A 17,042-nucleotide genomic window follows, 5' to 3' on the forward strand; every position below is an offset into this window, starting at 1 on the left:
TATATTATTGCAATTAGATTATGCACTTACAACATAATTGCATAAAGTAATGAAATTAAGAGTTCACAGATACAATGTAATATAATTACAATGCAATTACCTAAATTGTAATTATAATCACTTATTTCATACCACAATATTATTACAATCACAATGTAATTTAAATTGGGTACTATATTTGCATACCCTCCACTCAAAAGGAGGTACTGATAAGCCTGGAAGTTATTATCAACAAAAAGCCTGTTCAGGACAGTTTGATGACAATTTCCACCGGGCGAAAAGTACATTCTTAAGCCCAGGCAAATCATGACAATAAAAATCATTTAGTCTTATGATTGACTATATTTTAAACCCTAAATTTGAATTCTGCACCAAATTATTTACCTATATTTTAACATACTTTATGAATTATTAGAAGTGATATGGCAAATATCTTCTAAAAATAACTGTAAAATATTTGTATCCATTAATTGATTCAGATACACACTTTTATTATTTAAGTATATCAAAATAACAGTTTCATGTTCCTGAAATACAAAAATTATGGAAAAAGTTAAAGTAATATTCTTAGAAGCATATGATATTAGTCACCAGATGCAAAATTATAGTTAATTTTTTGCCCTAAATACAATTTTATTACACAGTAGTCAAATGTGTAACTAAATAACATGTTATATAAAAAATTAATGATAATAAGTTTATCAGAAATGAATTAATTCTGCAAATAAACTTTCTGCACTTGAAAATTTTCTACACCTGAGGGGAGGGAGAGATCTAGTAAAATTAGATTTATTATAACTTCAGTTGGACCAAACACCTTCTCTCTATATATATGCATCACTAAAGAAATAAATAAAATTATCATGCTTAAAAAACAGATATACCATACCAGTTTTTTTTTCCCCTTGTTACACTTTACATTGAGAAATAACAAACCGTACAACACTGAAAAATACTATCCTTGAAATTTTGTTTAAATGAAGAAACACACACCATCTTTTTATTTAAGCATTACACTTCAAAAACAGATACACATACCAATTTATTTTCACTAGCCTTTATACTGATAACATGCCATATAAAAATGAAAAGAATTATGCTTGAAATTTAGATAAAATGAAGTAACACAATGGGAAAATTTATGCACACGGACATCTTTTTTCTATTGCATGTTGTCTGACATGATCCACAAGTGCCTAAAAATGTACCCAAAGAAATGCATTTCAATATTAACAAAAAATTGTTTACAGATTAAAATTCATTCATTTCATACCAGTATTATATAGATCATGCATGAAACAAATCTGCTTTCCCATACTTTTAAGTAAAACTTTTATACTGGAAAATAGACTATATTTCTATATATTAGAAACAAGAAAATACTAATTTGAATGTTCTGCATTCATTTCTAAATCTTTACTCCATTGCCAAATTGTATAATACTGTGATTATAAATAAACTTGCACAATCCTTGCAATTATTGAAGTCAGATTATATATATTTTGTCTCACACTATTCAATTTATTCTATTGACTTCAGATGTCAATGTCAAAATTCTGGAAGTTATTTTAACCAAGAAACAGTAGTGGGCACCGTGCATAAACAACTCATCTAACTTTTTAACAATAGTGATTATAAAATAAAGAAAAAATTATATATCATTCCAACGATATTGCAACTATAGTATAATGTTACATATATCTTTAGCAAACATTCAGATTTTATCTTGACTTTCCAAATTATTATTTATTTTTTAATAAATTTCAATATGCTAATGATTTTCATGTTACATTAGTATAATTTCCACAATTAGCACAGGAAAACAAAATTTGCGCTTTATATTAGAAGAGAAATTTCTTTTCCATATTCAAAACATCTACATTGGCGATGGGTACATTAACCCTAGACTAATTTAATTATAGCTATTATTACAGAAATTAGCAGATACGCAGGTTATTGTACACAAGAATTTCACTTTACTTGCACATTATAAACATCAGAGAAGATATAAACTCTAAATGAAGGCGTAATTAACATTATACTTACTAAGCAAAGTTCAGCGCCTGGACCAGGTTTCCAATTGTCTCTTCGGCAATTATTTACCCATATTTTTCTTCTTTCTTCATTTTTAGGAAATTTTACCAATGTATGACCTTTCCGTGAATGATTTGCACAATTAATAGCTGTACATCCGCCCATTTTACACAAAAAAAAAACACAAAAAATTGTTGCACCTTAACCACTCAGCCGCCATTAAATCTCCCACTTGGGAGCGCGAATGCCTGATGATTCAGCCTGGTATATAGGAGCCTTACCTAGGGCAGTATACCGATAAAATAGGCTCAGGATACGATCGATTTTACCGAAAGTAACGAGTAACGATACGATAGTAACGAGTACTGGTTCACCGAATAACGAATACATACAGGTACACAATTTCTCGTTACTTCTACAGCACTACTTACCACAATTCCGCATAAAACGTAAACAAAGTATCGAGACTTCGTAATCGATTACAAAGTGCAAAGCTATCAGCTATTCGTCATTCGATGGGGAAAGGAAAGTTTGTGCAATTCGAAAAAGCGGCGACCATTCTACGCTTTTACCAAATTATTTATTAAAGGTGAAATAGCTCAAGGTTTCCGGTATTGTTTTTAAAATAACATCCTTTTTATTAATCATTTTTTAATATTTCTTTCTCTTAAAATCGTGTATAATAGTCTTAAATTTATTTCTATTATCCACGATTTGTGGTGAAATCAAGATGGCCGCCATTTTTTGAAACAAGGAGTTTCGTCGAAAATCTGGATGGCAACCATTTTTCAAAACAACGTATTTCATGTGCTTTGGCGCCAAACTTTGAAGGTGGGCTATACTGAAGCTGTTTCCTAATTTAAACAGGTATATGCGCATTCACACAGGAGAGAAACCACATATGAGTAAAGTTTGTAAGAAGATGATTAGTGAAAAAGGCAGCTTTAACAAACATATGCTTATTCATACGGGAGAGAAACTTCATATTTGTGAAGTATGTAAGAAATCATTTAATGTAAAAAGTTATTTAAACAAGCATATGCTCATTCACACAGGAGAGAGACCACATATCTGTGAATTATGTAAGAAGTCATTTAAACAAAAAAGTCATTTAAACGAGCATATGCTCACTCACACAGGAGAGAAACCACATATGTGTAAAATTTGTAAGAAGATGTTTCGTCAAAAAGGCAGTTTAAACAGGCATATGCTTTTTCACACTGGAGAGAAACCTCATATGTGTGAGGTGTGTAAGATATCATTTAATCGAAAAGATCTTTTAAACGGGCATATGTGTATTCACACAGGAGAGAAACCACATATGAGTCAAGTTTGTAAGAAGATTATTAGTGAAAAAGGCAGTTTAAACAAATATATGTTTATTCATACAGGAGAGAAAACTCATATCTGTCAAGTATGTAAGAAATCATTTAAACAAAAAAGTCATTTAAAGAAGCATATGCTTATTCACACAGGAGAGAGACCACATATGTGTGAAGTATGTAAGAAATCATTTAGTGTAAAAAGTAGTTTAAGGAAACATATCAGCATTCATACAGGAGAGAAACCACATATGTGTGAAATTTGTAAGAAGATGTTTCGTGAAAAAGGCAGTTTAAACAACCATATGCTTATTCACACTGGAGAGAAACCTCATATGTGTGAAGTATGTAAGATATCATTTAATCGAAAAGATCTTTTAAACATGCATATGCGTATTCATACAGGAGAGAAACCTTATATGTGTGAAGTATGTAAGAAGACGTTTAGAGTAAAGATTAATTTAAAGCACCATATGGTTATTCACACTGGAGAGAAACCTCATATCTGTGAAGTATGTAAGAAATCATTTAATCACAAAGGTACTTTAAATGTGCATATGCGCATTCACACAGGAGAGAAACCTTATGTGTGTGAAGTTTGTAAGAAGATGTTTAATGAAAAAGGCAGTTTAAACAAACATATGTTTATTCATACAGAAGAGAAACCTCATATCTGTGAAGTATGTAAGAATTCATTTAATACAAAAATTAGTTTAAACAAGCATATGTGCATTCACACAGGAGAGAGACCACATATGTGTGAAGTTTGTAAGAAGACGTTTAATGAAAAAGGCAGTTTAAACAAACATATGTTTATTCATACAGGAGAGAAACCTCATATCTGTGAAGTATGTAAGAATTCATTTAATATAAAAAGTCATTTAAACAAGCATATGCTCATTCACACAGGAGAGAGACCACATATGTGTGAAGTATGTAAGAAAACATTTAGCGTAAAAAGTAGTTTAAGGAAACATATTAGCATTCATACAGGAGAGAAACCACATATGTGTGAATTATGTAAGAAGATGTTTCGTGAAAAAGTCAGTTTAAACAACCATATGCTTATTCACACTGGAGAGAAACCTCATATGTGTGAAGTATGTAAGATATCATTTAATCGAAAAGATGTTTTAAACAATCATATGCGTATTCATACAGGAGAGAAACCTTATATGTGTGAAGTATGTAAGAAGAAGTTTAGTGTAAAGACTAATTTAAAGCACCATATGCGTATTCACACGAGAGAAAAACCCCATATGTGTGAAGTATGCAAGAAGAAGTTTGCTCAAAAGAGTAATTTAAACATGCATATGCTTATTCACACTGGAGAGAAACCTCATATGTGTGAAGTATGTAAGAAATCATTTAGTCAAAAATGTCATTTAAACGTGCATATGGCCATTCACACAGGAGAGAAGCCTCATGTGTGTAAGTATGTATGAATTCATTTAATGCAAAAATTAGTTTAAACAAGCATATGCGCTTTCACACAGGAGAAAGACCATACATGTGTGAAGTTTGTAAGAAGACGTTTAATCAGAAATTTAGTTTAAACAATTATATGCACATTCACACAGAAAAGAAACCACGTATGTGTGAAGTTTGTAAGAAGTTTAGTCAAAAAGCTTGTTCAGACTTTAGAGAAAATTTGTTTGAGGTACATAAATATTCATTCATTTTCATAAAGAGGATTTAAATATGGATATCAACATTAGAGACAAATATAAGTATAATAACAATCACTTAGAGCATTGAAGAATTTGAAGAAACGTCTCTACATAGAAGAGAGCCCTCCTGTCTTTGAGCGTGTACTAAAAGCAACATTTACTGAAATTTTGCAGTAAGTGCTTGTCCATACAGCTAGCAAATGTCGTTATGAGGTAAGTGTTTCTCACAGAATGATAGAAATAGGTACAGCAAATGTCTTAGCATTTAAAGAGGCAGATTCGAATGGCTATTGGTGACCTTGTGGGAGAAACATAAATTCTAATTTGATGAAAATAAGTTATAAACCATTTAATTGTACTATAATCCAAAGATCAACCAATTGTTTCTACAAAATGAAATATTTTTCAAGATATTTTTATGTGATTATTAATGTTCAGTGTTCATATCTATTGTGTAATAGAATGTGTTATGTAGATATGAACCTCAAAAACTAAAATTCTAAAAGGTGGCTAAATGTTTCATCCAATATGTACACTGTGAATTATATGTGCTGTTTTTAAACTTGGCTATTTCTGAATTTAATACAGATATGAATTTCAGCTCTGCCAGTACTGTGAGAAATATTATTCTTGTGTCTGTCGTGAAAAATGTATTAGTTATTTCCAATCTTGATGAACCAGTGTTGAAGATCATGCCTGTCTGACTCAAGTATCATATGTGTCAGTATACAACTTTCACAGAACCTGTAGGAATGTTAGAAAGGCTAAATGAAATGCCAAATATTTTCAGTCAAAGCTTGGACATGCCAGTAGAGCAATTTTCGGAAACATAATTCCTGTCCAGGTAATAAACCTACGTATACTAGATATTTATTTTTAAAATTATTTTGAATGGTATTTGTTTCACGTATTGGTGAAAGAAAACTAAAATAATTCATTTTTATTTTCTGCTGTCATATTTTAAGATGAAATTACACTCTATAACAAAAAAATTGTCACACCAAGAAGGAACGATCCGATTGATTTAAAATTTCGTATGCATAAATGTTTTGAACAAATATGCAAATGATTAAAATTTGGTATTCAATGTATGAATAGTGCAATCTTCAGTGCATCGGAACTGCGTGTCAAGCTGTGCATATATAAGAAGCTCTTCTTGAACTGAAGTTAAAAATTTCTATTGCATTTCAATTTAGGATACCTTTCAACGACTGAAAAGATGCCTCTCGACAGTATTCAAGCTCATTACATGCAACTGTCATAGTTTAAAAGTGCTTGTATCATTGGATTGAAAGATGCAGCTTGGGCAAATTGGAGAATCGCTCGTCGTGTGAGTCGAAGTGGGGAGGCGATTATACGATGCTGGCAAGAATAAATCATTCAATTGTTCTGAAATTTTAATCATTTTCTATTCTGTGCGTAATCTTCTTATCCACGAATTTTTGCCTTGATTGGGCAACTCCTTTTTGGTTTTTTTTTTTTTTTTTTTTTTTTGTTGTTGTTATCAGTGTATATTCCATTTTTGGAACCTAGGAATGTTTTGGTTCTGAAAAGTAAACAAATGACAGATTTCTGCATCATGTTGGTAGCAGTCGACATAGGGCCACAACAGATCGGGAGGGCAGAGTGATTGTCAGACCAGCTGCCACAGTGCCTGATTCATCGCTATCAGACGTGCGACTCGTACACGCATTGCCCACCGTGACCATTCACATACAGCTGATTGAGCGAAATCTATGCTTGTACCAACAGTTATGCCACCTGCCACTCGTGTCTGCACATGGTCGAGCCAGATTACAATGGTGCTTGGCTCAATCAGGTTGGAAGGATGCTGACTGGGAATATATAATCTTTAGTGATGAATCCCACTTTCAACTGTGTTGTGAAGATCATCAAAAATGTGTCTGTAGATGTCCAGAGCAGCGTGCCGATCCTGCTTTCACTATTGCACACCATGCAGGCCCTCAACCAGGCGTTATTGTCTAATGTGTCATTTCCCTTGACGGCCCAACTTTTTTGGTGGTCATTAGAGGCACATTTATAGCACAGTGGTACGTCGGCAACATTCTGAGACCTGTATTGCTACCGTTCCTTTTGCAGTACCCTGGCCTTTTTTTTTCGGCAAAATAATCCCATACCACATACGGCACATGTTGCTATGAACTGTCTTACAGGTTTTGAAATACTTCCTTGGCCAACCAAATCACCAGATCTCTCTCCCATTGAGCATGTCTGGGATTTGATGGGAAGGTGACTGCATCTGCCACAGAATGTTGATGACATAGCCCGACAGTTGGAGCAAATTTAGCAAGAAATATTGCAGACCATTCAGGAGCTTTATCAATATATGCCACGCTGTGTGGCTGCTTTCATCCAGGCTAAAGGTGGGTCAACACCTTATTGAGCTCGTTACTTTGTAACTATGTAACTCTGAAATAAATCATTCAATTGTTCTGAGATTTTACTCATTGTCTATTCTGTACATAATCTTCCTATTCACCAATTTTTGTCTCCATCGGACAACTCCTTCTTGGTGCGTCGATTTTTGTTTTGTTGTAAAGTGTGTATTCCGTTTCGGGAACTTAGGAATATTTTGGTTCTGAAAACTAAACAAATTTATAAAATCTATAATGCACATATTCTGAAAAATTAATAAATGCTATAATCAGTAGCTTTTTTGGTAGATGTTTTGGAAACAGTAAGGAAAAGTAAAAAAGCTACTGTAATTGTTTTAAAATTAGTTTTGTTTCACTTCTTTAATATTTTTGCACGATACTGTATACTGTTTATTTGTTTCTGAATATTTAAATATGTATACGTGTTCTATGTAAAATTCAGTTATGAATCTTCGGATTATGGTAACTTGGCAATTTTTTGGCGACCAACACTGCTACAGCAACCTGCGAGTTTTTTTTTTGGACGCCATTTTGTTTTCACAAAGTAAAGCGTTTTTTTTTTTTTACTCAATATTTTTTCCAACAGTCTGCTAGCCGAATTATGCTTATGCTAGAACTTTTATGGAACAAAAGTCCTTAATCATGACGAAGATTAGGTTTGAAATTGTTTCTAAGTGCTTATTAGCTAAAATCACAATCGGAATTTCCTGGGAAGTCCATTTTCACCATATTTCATGCACCGCCATTGAAACTTATCTGTAATATCCTTCCTTTCACACAATCTCATTTCATTCCCACATGTTGGATATTCATACTTATCTGCAATAAATCCTACACTCATACACCATTCAAGCAACTCTTTTGGATGGTCACATAAATGCAATAAAAATTTGGAATACAGTCAAAAGTCGTTAATTCGGACACCCATAATCCAGAATGATCTATAATCCGGACCTCAAAGCTACAAACTTTCTGCGCATGCGTAGCATTCACGCATGCGCACAGGCGTTTACGAAAGCGCGTAAGACCTTCACGGCTGCTAATATGTTTGTGCGCATGCGCATTTAATGTGTAACGGAGGTATAAGCAAAGCTAAAATTATCTAATTCAGATAATGTTGCAGATTGCGTTGTTCCTTAATCTTCGAATTGGATCCGGCTTATTATTTTTTGCAGACTGTTAGAGCAATTCATAAAAGTAAGCTTGAACTTTCGATTATGTCAAATAGAATTTCCGATATATTTACTAATATGTAATTTGTATCTACAAAGCGAAAGTATGTTTTGAAATCCGAAATCTGTTTTTCAATTTCACACTGCGGATTGGAAGTTGATCTGTCAGCACTATCCTTATCTTCAGGGCAGATGTTTTTATTTTATTTGGCTTATAATTCCTTACTAAGTGTAGTATTTCATCTCGATGTACTCCGTCTTTGAAATGATTTAAATCAAGTTCCTCGTCATTATAATTCGCTTCCGATAGTGAAGAAAATGACCCAGAGGTTATTGAAAACGAAAACATTTCGATTGACAAATTAGTCGGTATTCTCAACACAGCAATTATAGGACTTGAAGGCAGTTTTCAGATAACCGGCCCTTGGCGATTTGTTGACATCTCGGAAGAGTGCGTGTGCGCCAGATTATGGTAACCCTGACAAGCGTTACAAACCTGCAACCCACTCAGGGAATTTTCCTGAAGGACGAAAAGGGATTTTTTCTGTTAACATAGATTTAGGAAACATTACGGCAAGACAAAATAGAAATTGGAAAATCGCAAATCATAATTAGTTCATATTTTCGCAAATCGTTATCGGGTGTTAATCATAATTAGTTCATATTTTCGCAAATCGTTATTAACACCCGATAACGCTTTATTCCCGATAATGCTAAAAATAAAGCTCTATTCTGTTTACGGAACGTTCATGGTAAGACAAAATGAAAGTTGGAAAATCGCAAATCCTAATTAGTTCATGTTTTCGCAAATTGTTATCAGGAGTTCATTTCAATTGAAAAAAAATAAAGCTCTATTCTCAACACAGCAATTATAGGACTTGAAGGCAGTTTTCAGATAACCGGCCCTTGGCGATTTGTTGACATCTCGGAAGAGTGCGTGTGCGCCAGATTATGGTAACCCTGACAAGCGTTACAAACCTGCAACCCACTCAGGGAATTTTCCTGAAGGACGAAAAGGGATTTTTTCTGTTAACATAGATTTAGGAAACATTACGGCAAGACAAAATAGAAATTGGAAAATCGCAAATCATAATTAGTTCATATTTTCGCAAATCGTTATCGGGTGTTAATCATAATTAGTTCATATTTTCGCAAATCGTTATTAACACCCGATAACGCTTTATTCCCGATAATGCTAAAAATAAAGCTCTATTCTGTTTACGGAACGTTCATGGTAAGACAAAATGAAAGTTGGAAAATCGCAAATCCTAATTAGTTCATGTTTTCGCAAATTGTTATCAGGAGTTCATTTCAATTGAAAAAAAATAAAGCTCTATTCTATTTATTCTACGTTTCCTAGTCTATTTATTTCTACCTTTTGTAAAATAAGGTAGTTGCATGCCCCCCCCAAAAAAATCGCAAATCATAATTAGTTCATATTTTCGTAAATCATTATCGGGAGTTAATTGCAATTGAAAAAATAAAGCTCTATTATATTTATTTCTACCATTTGTAAAATAAAATAGCTACCTCGGATGCTAAATTTATGTAGGGAAGAAGGACCAGAAAGGTAAAATACAACTTTTAATTTAAGCTCAATGCTCCTAAAATATATTAGAATATATACAGGTGACACTTGTATATTAAAGTGGCCACCATAACAAAATAAGCTGGTTGAATTGCCAATTTTGTAACATGTAACTTTTAAATATTGCAAGGCTCTGTCTGCTTTAATAAGGTTGCTTATTTTATTTCACACATTTATACCTGTAGTTAATTTGTATTTGAAATTGTGAATAATTCATAAAATGCTGGTGAACAAAACCTGTGTCTATACATAAGAATTAGCTTTAATAAAATAAGTAGCAGCAAAGTCTAATAATTTATGCTAATTGCTCTAAAAACACCCATACTTTTCTTCAAAACAGCACTTGAGTTATTAATTGTGTTAACAATGTAGTTGTTCTACATTTTTATGCACAGTGCTGTTACTTTCATTCTTTGGTTCAAAAAAGTGAATGGAATTATGCATTCTGAAAATTAGTTCACAGCAATAATTAATCTTTTACTTGTATACAATTAAATTTTCATAATTTAAATTTAAATTATGCGAAGAAGAAAATTTGATCAATTCTTATAAAATGTATAATATTTTTAAACAAGTGCATTTTTAGAACTTTCATTAGTTGCACCTATCACATAATTTCAGAGATATAACTGTATTATAATTTAGTACTTAAATATTAGCTTGTTAAAGTTAAAAAGTAGCAAAGCTGAAGAATGCAAATGTGATATATTTCTTAACAATCATGTACAGTAATAGCTCTTTAATAATGGTTTTGATTATCTGCAGAATAAAGAAAACTAAAAAAGGTTATGAAAATTGGGTTGTTGAATTGAGATTGGCCAAATGATAAAGATTTATTTGCTTATAAATTATTTCTACTATAAATTTAACCTCATTAATATTTTTATTCATTTCAGTTTTATCATTAAACATGTTTATTGCTTCTGTATCATGCCAAATAGACTGGCTACATGGACATTTTCATAATTTTCTCTATGTATGATATGAATTTATGCTTTCAAAAAGCTAACCTAGTATTATCAGTCACTTCCTAATTGAAATGCATTCAAAAACCTAACCTAGCATTATAAGTCACTTTAAAGTCCCAGTACTCGGTTAATTTAGCATTTGTAGCATCAGTGTTTTTATACTATACTACAAGTGTTATTAATATTTTAATCTAGTGCTGCATTTTAATAACTTTAACATTTATTTTGTTCAATAAATAAATGAACTAAAAATATAAATTAATTTATTACAATTCTATTTTGTAATTATTATGCAAATTGTTTCATGTTTATAATTTTTAACGCTTCCAGCTGATTTAGCGAGCAGAAACAGCAGACTAGTATATATGGAGGAGCTGTCAGCTAAGTTATGCAACAAAATTATTCATCCTGCTGTCAGCATCATTCTAGTAGTGTCATTAAACTGTAATCACCCAAGGTCAACAACTCCAGGGCAAATGGCTGAATCAAGCAAACCAAGCAACATTCTAAAAAGAAACATTAAACAAAATAAAAACTTATACCTACGCTAAATATAAGGTTGTTTTTTACGATTTTGATTGTCACATTAGCGTGTTTCTCTTCTAGTTCTAGTCTAGATGATTATTTCTTTCTCATACACTCACAGACAGGAATAAAGAATTATTTTATTAGAGTTTTGAAATAACAGCAGTGCCCCCCCTTCCTTTTAAATTCAACAACTTTTAAAATTACAGTGATTTTTCTTAAAACATAATAAATATAGTTTGATTAAATATTCCTTTGACAAATATTTCAACTAATATTACATAGCTCATATTAAATGTCTGTACTATTAAATAAAGGATCTTTCTCAAAAATTCTTTTTTATATATAGCCATATAATTATAAATGTATCAGCTCACTTCTTCTGTAATTATATTTTCTGAAAATATTCTTAAATTATTAAAAAGAAAAATTTAAATGTCTCTACTATTAAATAAAGGATCTTTCTCAAAAATTCTTTTTTATATATAGCCATATAATTATAAATGTATCAGCTCACTTCTTCTGTAATTATATTTTGTGAAAATATTCTTAAACTATTAAAAAGAAAGAAATTTCCTTCATTTTAAAATGGTTATGAGATGGATTTGAATGTAATGATGACAAAGAAGACATTTTTTAATAATAAAAAGAGAAAAAAAATCTAAAATAGCTTAAACATAGACACCTTGAAAAAAAAAATTATAAATATTAATAAAAATAAACATCATTTTAGCACAAAAAAAAAATCTATCATTAAACTTTGCATACAGCCACTTTACCGAGATTTCAGTATAAAATACATAAATTTCATCTTTCATTTCTTATTTATCTGTTTTGGTATTTTCTAATTTAAGAAATTTTGTCTCAAATCACATTTCATCATGAATCATGATGCATTAATTCTAGATTCAATGGCAATTACTTTCACAGAGCATATATAAATTGAACTATATGCTATCAATTTTCTATGAAGGCTTTCCATATGAAAATGAAGTAATAACACATAAGCTAGAATTTTAATAGTAACAGCACTGTGAGACATTACAGTTGGCTTACTGTAGGAGCTATCCAGCAATGCAATCATTACCATACTTTTGCTTATCATCTGATAAGCTTGCTTTAAAATGATTTCATTGAAGGACACTATAAGTCAGTGTATTGCCATCTAGCAACTGAAGAATTGGTATGCAGGTTTTATGGCTTAATTATCTGATTTATCAAGATTTAGGTATTAAGTTTTTATTTTGTTTAATGTTTCTTTTTAGAATGTTGCTTGGTTTGCTTGATTCAGCCATTTGCCCTGGAGTTGTTGACCTTGGGTGATTACAGTTTAATGACACTACTAGAATGATGCTGACAGCAGGATGAATAATTTTGTTGCATAACTTAGCTGACAGCTCCTCCATATATACTAGTCTGCTGTTTCTGCTCGCTAAATCAGCTGGAAGCGTTAAAAATTATAAACATGAAACAATTTGCATAATAATTACAAAATAGAATTGTAATAAATTAAAAATTTGTAAAAATAAATCGATTTCGAGGGCAGCTAAAGGTACCACCTCATCAGGAGAAAGAAATACATAGAAAGAAGAAAATAGGAATCACAGAAACACGTGGTGCTTATCAGCACTGCACGTGGTTATAACTAGATTTTTAATCAGAGTTGCACTGGCCGCCTACTTTTACTGAGCCAGGCTGTCTGATCAAGCATAAAGAAATATTAGCGAAGTTAAAATAGGGAGCGAGGGGCAAATGCACATTACGCTCAAAATCTGAACTTCAAATAATGGAAAGCTCCAACTCCAACTTGCTTTATTTGCCGCGATTAACCTGCAAAATCGCAGGTTGTGTTCCGGCTATCGAACTTTGGTGCTTCTAAGAGCGCTGCAGGTAAGGAAATGCCGAACGTAGTTCTCGTGGAGACAGGATAGCAGATGCAGGGGGTGTGACCAATGTCACGTGATGAGCGATAAGACATCTGGTTGGCGATGAGGTATCCAGGCATCGTAGCGGTGTAAATCTGAAGTTTTGCAATAGTTATACATAAAATAGTACTAAATCAGTTCATAAAAGGTGTGTGTTGTAGTCATAAATGCAGAAAATAAAATACGATTCCAAAAAGTAAAATAGTATATACAGGAAAAATATAAGTAATATCTTGTGGGCGTGGCTGTGTGTGTAACATCATCCGGCTAAGATTTCTAAACATCATTATTTACAAGTCAAATAAGTTTTTCAGAGTACTACATACTTAAAAACACAAATTATGTTGGAAAATCCTGGTTTCCACTGAGTAGAAAAGCGGCATATGGACGGAGGTGCCTGTCCTCGTGTAAAATTTCATAGTGAAATAGGTTGAAAATGTCCATATGTTAGCACTCCTTAGCGGCGTCATAAAATGCCGTGTTAGTTCTTCTTAAATATTCCACTATTGTATCCATTTTTAAATCTTCATGGAGACGTTTGTTCTTCACATACGGGTGTGCATTTGTGATAATTCTTAAAAATTGGTTTTGCACAACTTGTAATTTTTGGATTTCACCCTTCGTAGCGGTATAATGGAAAGCCAATGCCAATGATTTAAAAATTTCGGAGTTCCTATGGTTCAAAACCATCTACCTCCACATCAGAATTACTAAAAGCGAGCAGAAATAGGAAAAATTTGGCATAAGTGATTTACTTGATGCACACTAGAGGGAGCCACAGGCTCGAGAAAGTTTAGGGATAGAGATGAGAAATAAAAACTTAAGTTTCATTATTTTTTTATAAGTTTTTAAAATTTTTTGTATTTTATATTTTATACTTTTTTTGGTTTTTTATAATTTTTTTTATACACAGTACAAACACTAAAGCAAAAAGTGGATAGGAAAGATTTTACGATTAATAGGCTCATTGGCATGTGGCTTGTGTTGGAGAGTGCAAATAATTATTGAGATCGCGATGAAAATATTCTTAGGCAGATTTGAAATCTGCGGGAGATGTGATTCTTAAGTAAACAGATTGGTAACTTTGCTTAAAGATCTTGATAGTAGAAGCAGAGGATGAAATAAGCAATTATATGGCAGCTCGCTGAAGAGACGTCCTTCCTTCATGGCGCGGGAGCTGGAACTGATGTTGAGAGGGCGTGTCTTGCCCTTTTGGATGGAGGGTAGATGCCGAACTCTCGGCCAATCACGGCTCCAAGGATCAAGGAAGTGCAATTTACGGAGTTCATAGGCAATTATGCCTTTACCTCCACATCTTCAAAGGAAATTTAATCATCCGAAAGAGGGTATTGTCAAATAGGGTAAAAATTTTGATAAGCCGAATGACTTGGAGTAAGTGCCTTCACACTGAGTCAAAAAAAAGGCAAAAAACTCAGAAGGTCTTAATTTTGCGCCGAAAAACGGCCAGAATAATTTAGATAGGGACAGCCATAAAAATTTTGACTAGAAATATAAAAGGTGAAGTTTCCTTGAACCTTGATAATCATTTTCTTGGCATACGTCAGATGAAGGGCACGCAGGGGAATTCCGATGCGCGCTCTTCGAGGTGGGGGGGAGGGGGAACCTGTTTACAGGTCGAAAAAGTGGTTCTGTCAGTGATCAGCTGGGAGGGAGAAGTTTCATTTTATTTTTGACCGCTAGTCATTGCGGTTTTTAAAAGCCAAAAAGGGCGCTGTTAAGCGCCTAAGAAAGTTCCTTCTTAAAAGAAAGAGAGAAGTTAAAATTTAAAGAATATTTTTCAGTTTTATTTTAGTTGAAAGATGATAGTAAGTTAAAGCAGTCCTATTTGACTGTGATGTTTCTTGTTAAAGAAACGTTAAAGAGGTTCCTCGAGTTAATGCCGTGTGCATTAAAGAACTTTAGAGGCGGGGGGGGTTAAGGAACGAGAGGTAATTATTCACGTGGTTATCGGTGTGCTCATATCTATATCGGTGAGCCGAATATTCCCTATTGAGTACCGCTCTGGGTCTCTTTCGGGAAGAAGCAACTGCAGGATCGTATACGGGTAGCATATGAAGCACAGGATTAGCGACACGTTGAATATTTTTGAAAAATTTTTCCGAAAGTCGCTGTATATAGCGATTAATGGGCATAATTTTGAGGTCGTTATGAATCTCTTCGTTCCGTACATACCACGGAGCTTTTAGAATTTGCCGAAGCATTTTAGATTGAAAAATTTGGACATGTTTTCTGTTAGTCAGTGCGCATGGGCCCCATACGGGACACGCATACGTAAGAACCGGCCTAATCATTGATTTGTAGAGCAAGATTTTGTTATCAGTTGACAGGTCGCTATGACTAGCTAAGAGGGGGCCCAATCACGGTTCTCGGTCTCTTCTGTGAGCTGCGAATAGCAGGATCGTATGCTGGAATCCGCTAAAGTGCTCGGTTATCAATCTGTTCAATTTTGAGGAATAAATTTTGACTAAGCTTTTTAATATGGTAATCTACAGGTTTAATATTTAGGTCCGAATGAATCACATCTGTACGGACGTACCAGGCTGCATTCAGGGCCATACGTAGGGTCTTACTTTGAAAAGATTGAAGTTTTTTGACATGAGTTTTTGCAGCAGTACCCCAGATTGTACATGCATACATGAAGACAGGTCTTATAATTGATGTATAGAGAAGAATTTTGGTTTTAATTGACAGTTGGCTCTTACGAGCTAAAAATGGGTAAAGTTGGGCCCTAGCACCTTTCGCTTTATTGAGAACACTTTCAGTGTGAAGGCGCCAGGTTAATTTTGAATCAAGTACAACTCCTAGGTACTTGTAAGAGTTTGACCAGGGAACATAATCGTCGAAAAACTTTAAATTAATGGAAGGGTACGGGAGGGGGCTACGTTTGAATATCATAGCAGCACATTTAGCAACATTAATTTTGATTTTCCAAGTGATGAGCCAGTGCTCAAGGCTAGAGAGATAACTCTGAATGGTTTGGACCAAGTTTTCGAGGCGTTTGTGTTGAGCTAGGATGGCCGTATCATCTGCATAAAGTGCAAGAGTGATACTAGGTGATTTTGGTATGTCATTTATAAAAATGTTGAACAAAATTGGGCCTAAAAGTGACCTTGGGGGACGCCGCTGAGTATAGGACGGGGTGCCGAAATGAAAGAATTAACTCGTACAGAAAAAGATCTATTAGTGAGGTACGAGTTAATTATATGAATTAAATGGGCCGAAACGTCAAGTCGTATGAGCTTGATAATAATTCCTATATGCCAAGTCCTATCAAATGCTTTGGCTATGTCAAGAAATAAAGCGCCAGTAAGCATTTTGTTACGAAACCCTTCGTGAATGAACTCCACTGTCCTCAGCAGCTGGTGCGTGGTGCAGTGTTTTGCTCGAAATCCAAATTGTTCATCAATCAGAACGTTGTGAT

At 33.4% G+C, this 17,042-nt stretch overlaps 1 protein-coding gene and 1 long non-coding RNA gene across 2 annotated transcripts; one reads left to right on the forward strand and one right to left on the reverse strand.

Moving 5' to 3' along the window:
- Positions 1–269: 269 nt before the first annotated feature.
- On the reverse strand, positions 270–2,199 carry LOC146994099 (uncharacterized). Its single transcript, XR_015044008.1, has 2 exons — positions 2,047–2,199; positions 270–1,196 (listed from the first exon to the last, which is right to left on the reverse strand). It is a non-coding gene; the product is annotated as an uncharacterized LOC146994099 (long non-coding RNA).
- Positions 2,200–2,681: 482 nt separating this feature from the next.
- On the forward strand, positions 2,682–10,424 carry LOC146994100 (uncharacterized). Its single transcript, XM_085826853.1, has one exon. The coding sequence runs from the start codon at positions 2,906–2,908 to the stop codon at positions 4,799–4,801; it is 1,896 nt and encodes a 631-aa protein (XP_085682979.1). The 5' UTR covers positions 2,682–2,905; the 3' UTR covers positions 4,802–10,424.
- The last annotated feature ends 6,618 nt before the right edge of the window (positions 10,425–17,042 follow it).

Source organism: Stegodyphus dumicola, chromosome 11, assembly GCF_044657685.1.
Source record: "Stegodyphus dumicola isolate Sdum_Otavi_A_Nest chromosome 11, ASM4465768v1".
NCBI lineage: Eukaryota > Metazoa > Arthropoda > Arachnida > Araneae > Eresidae > Stegodyphus > Stegodyphus dumicola.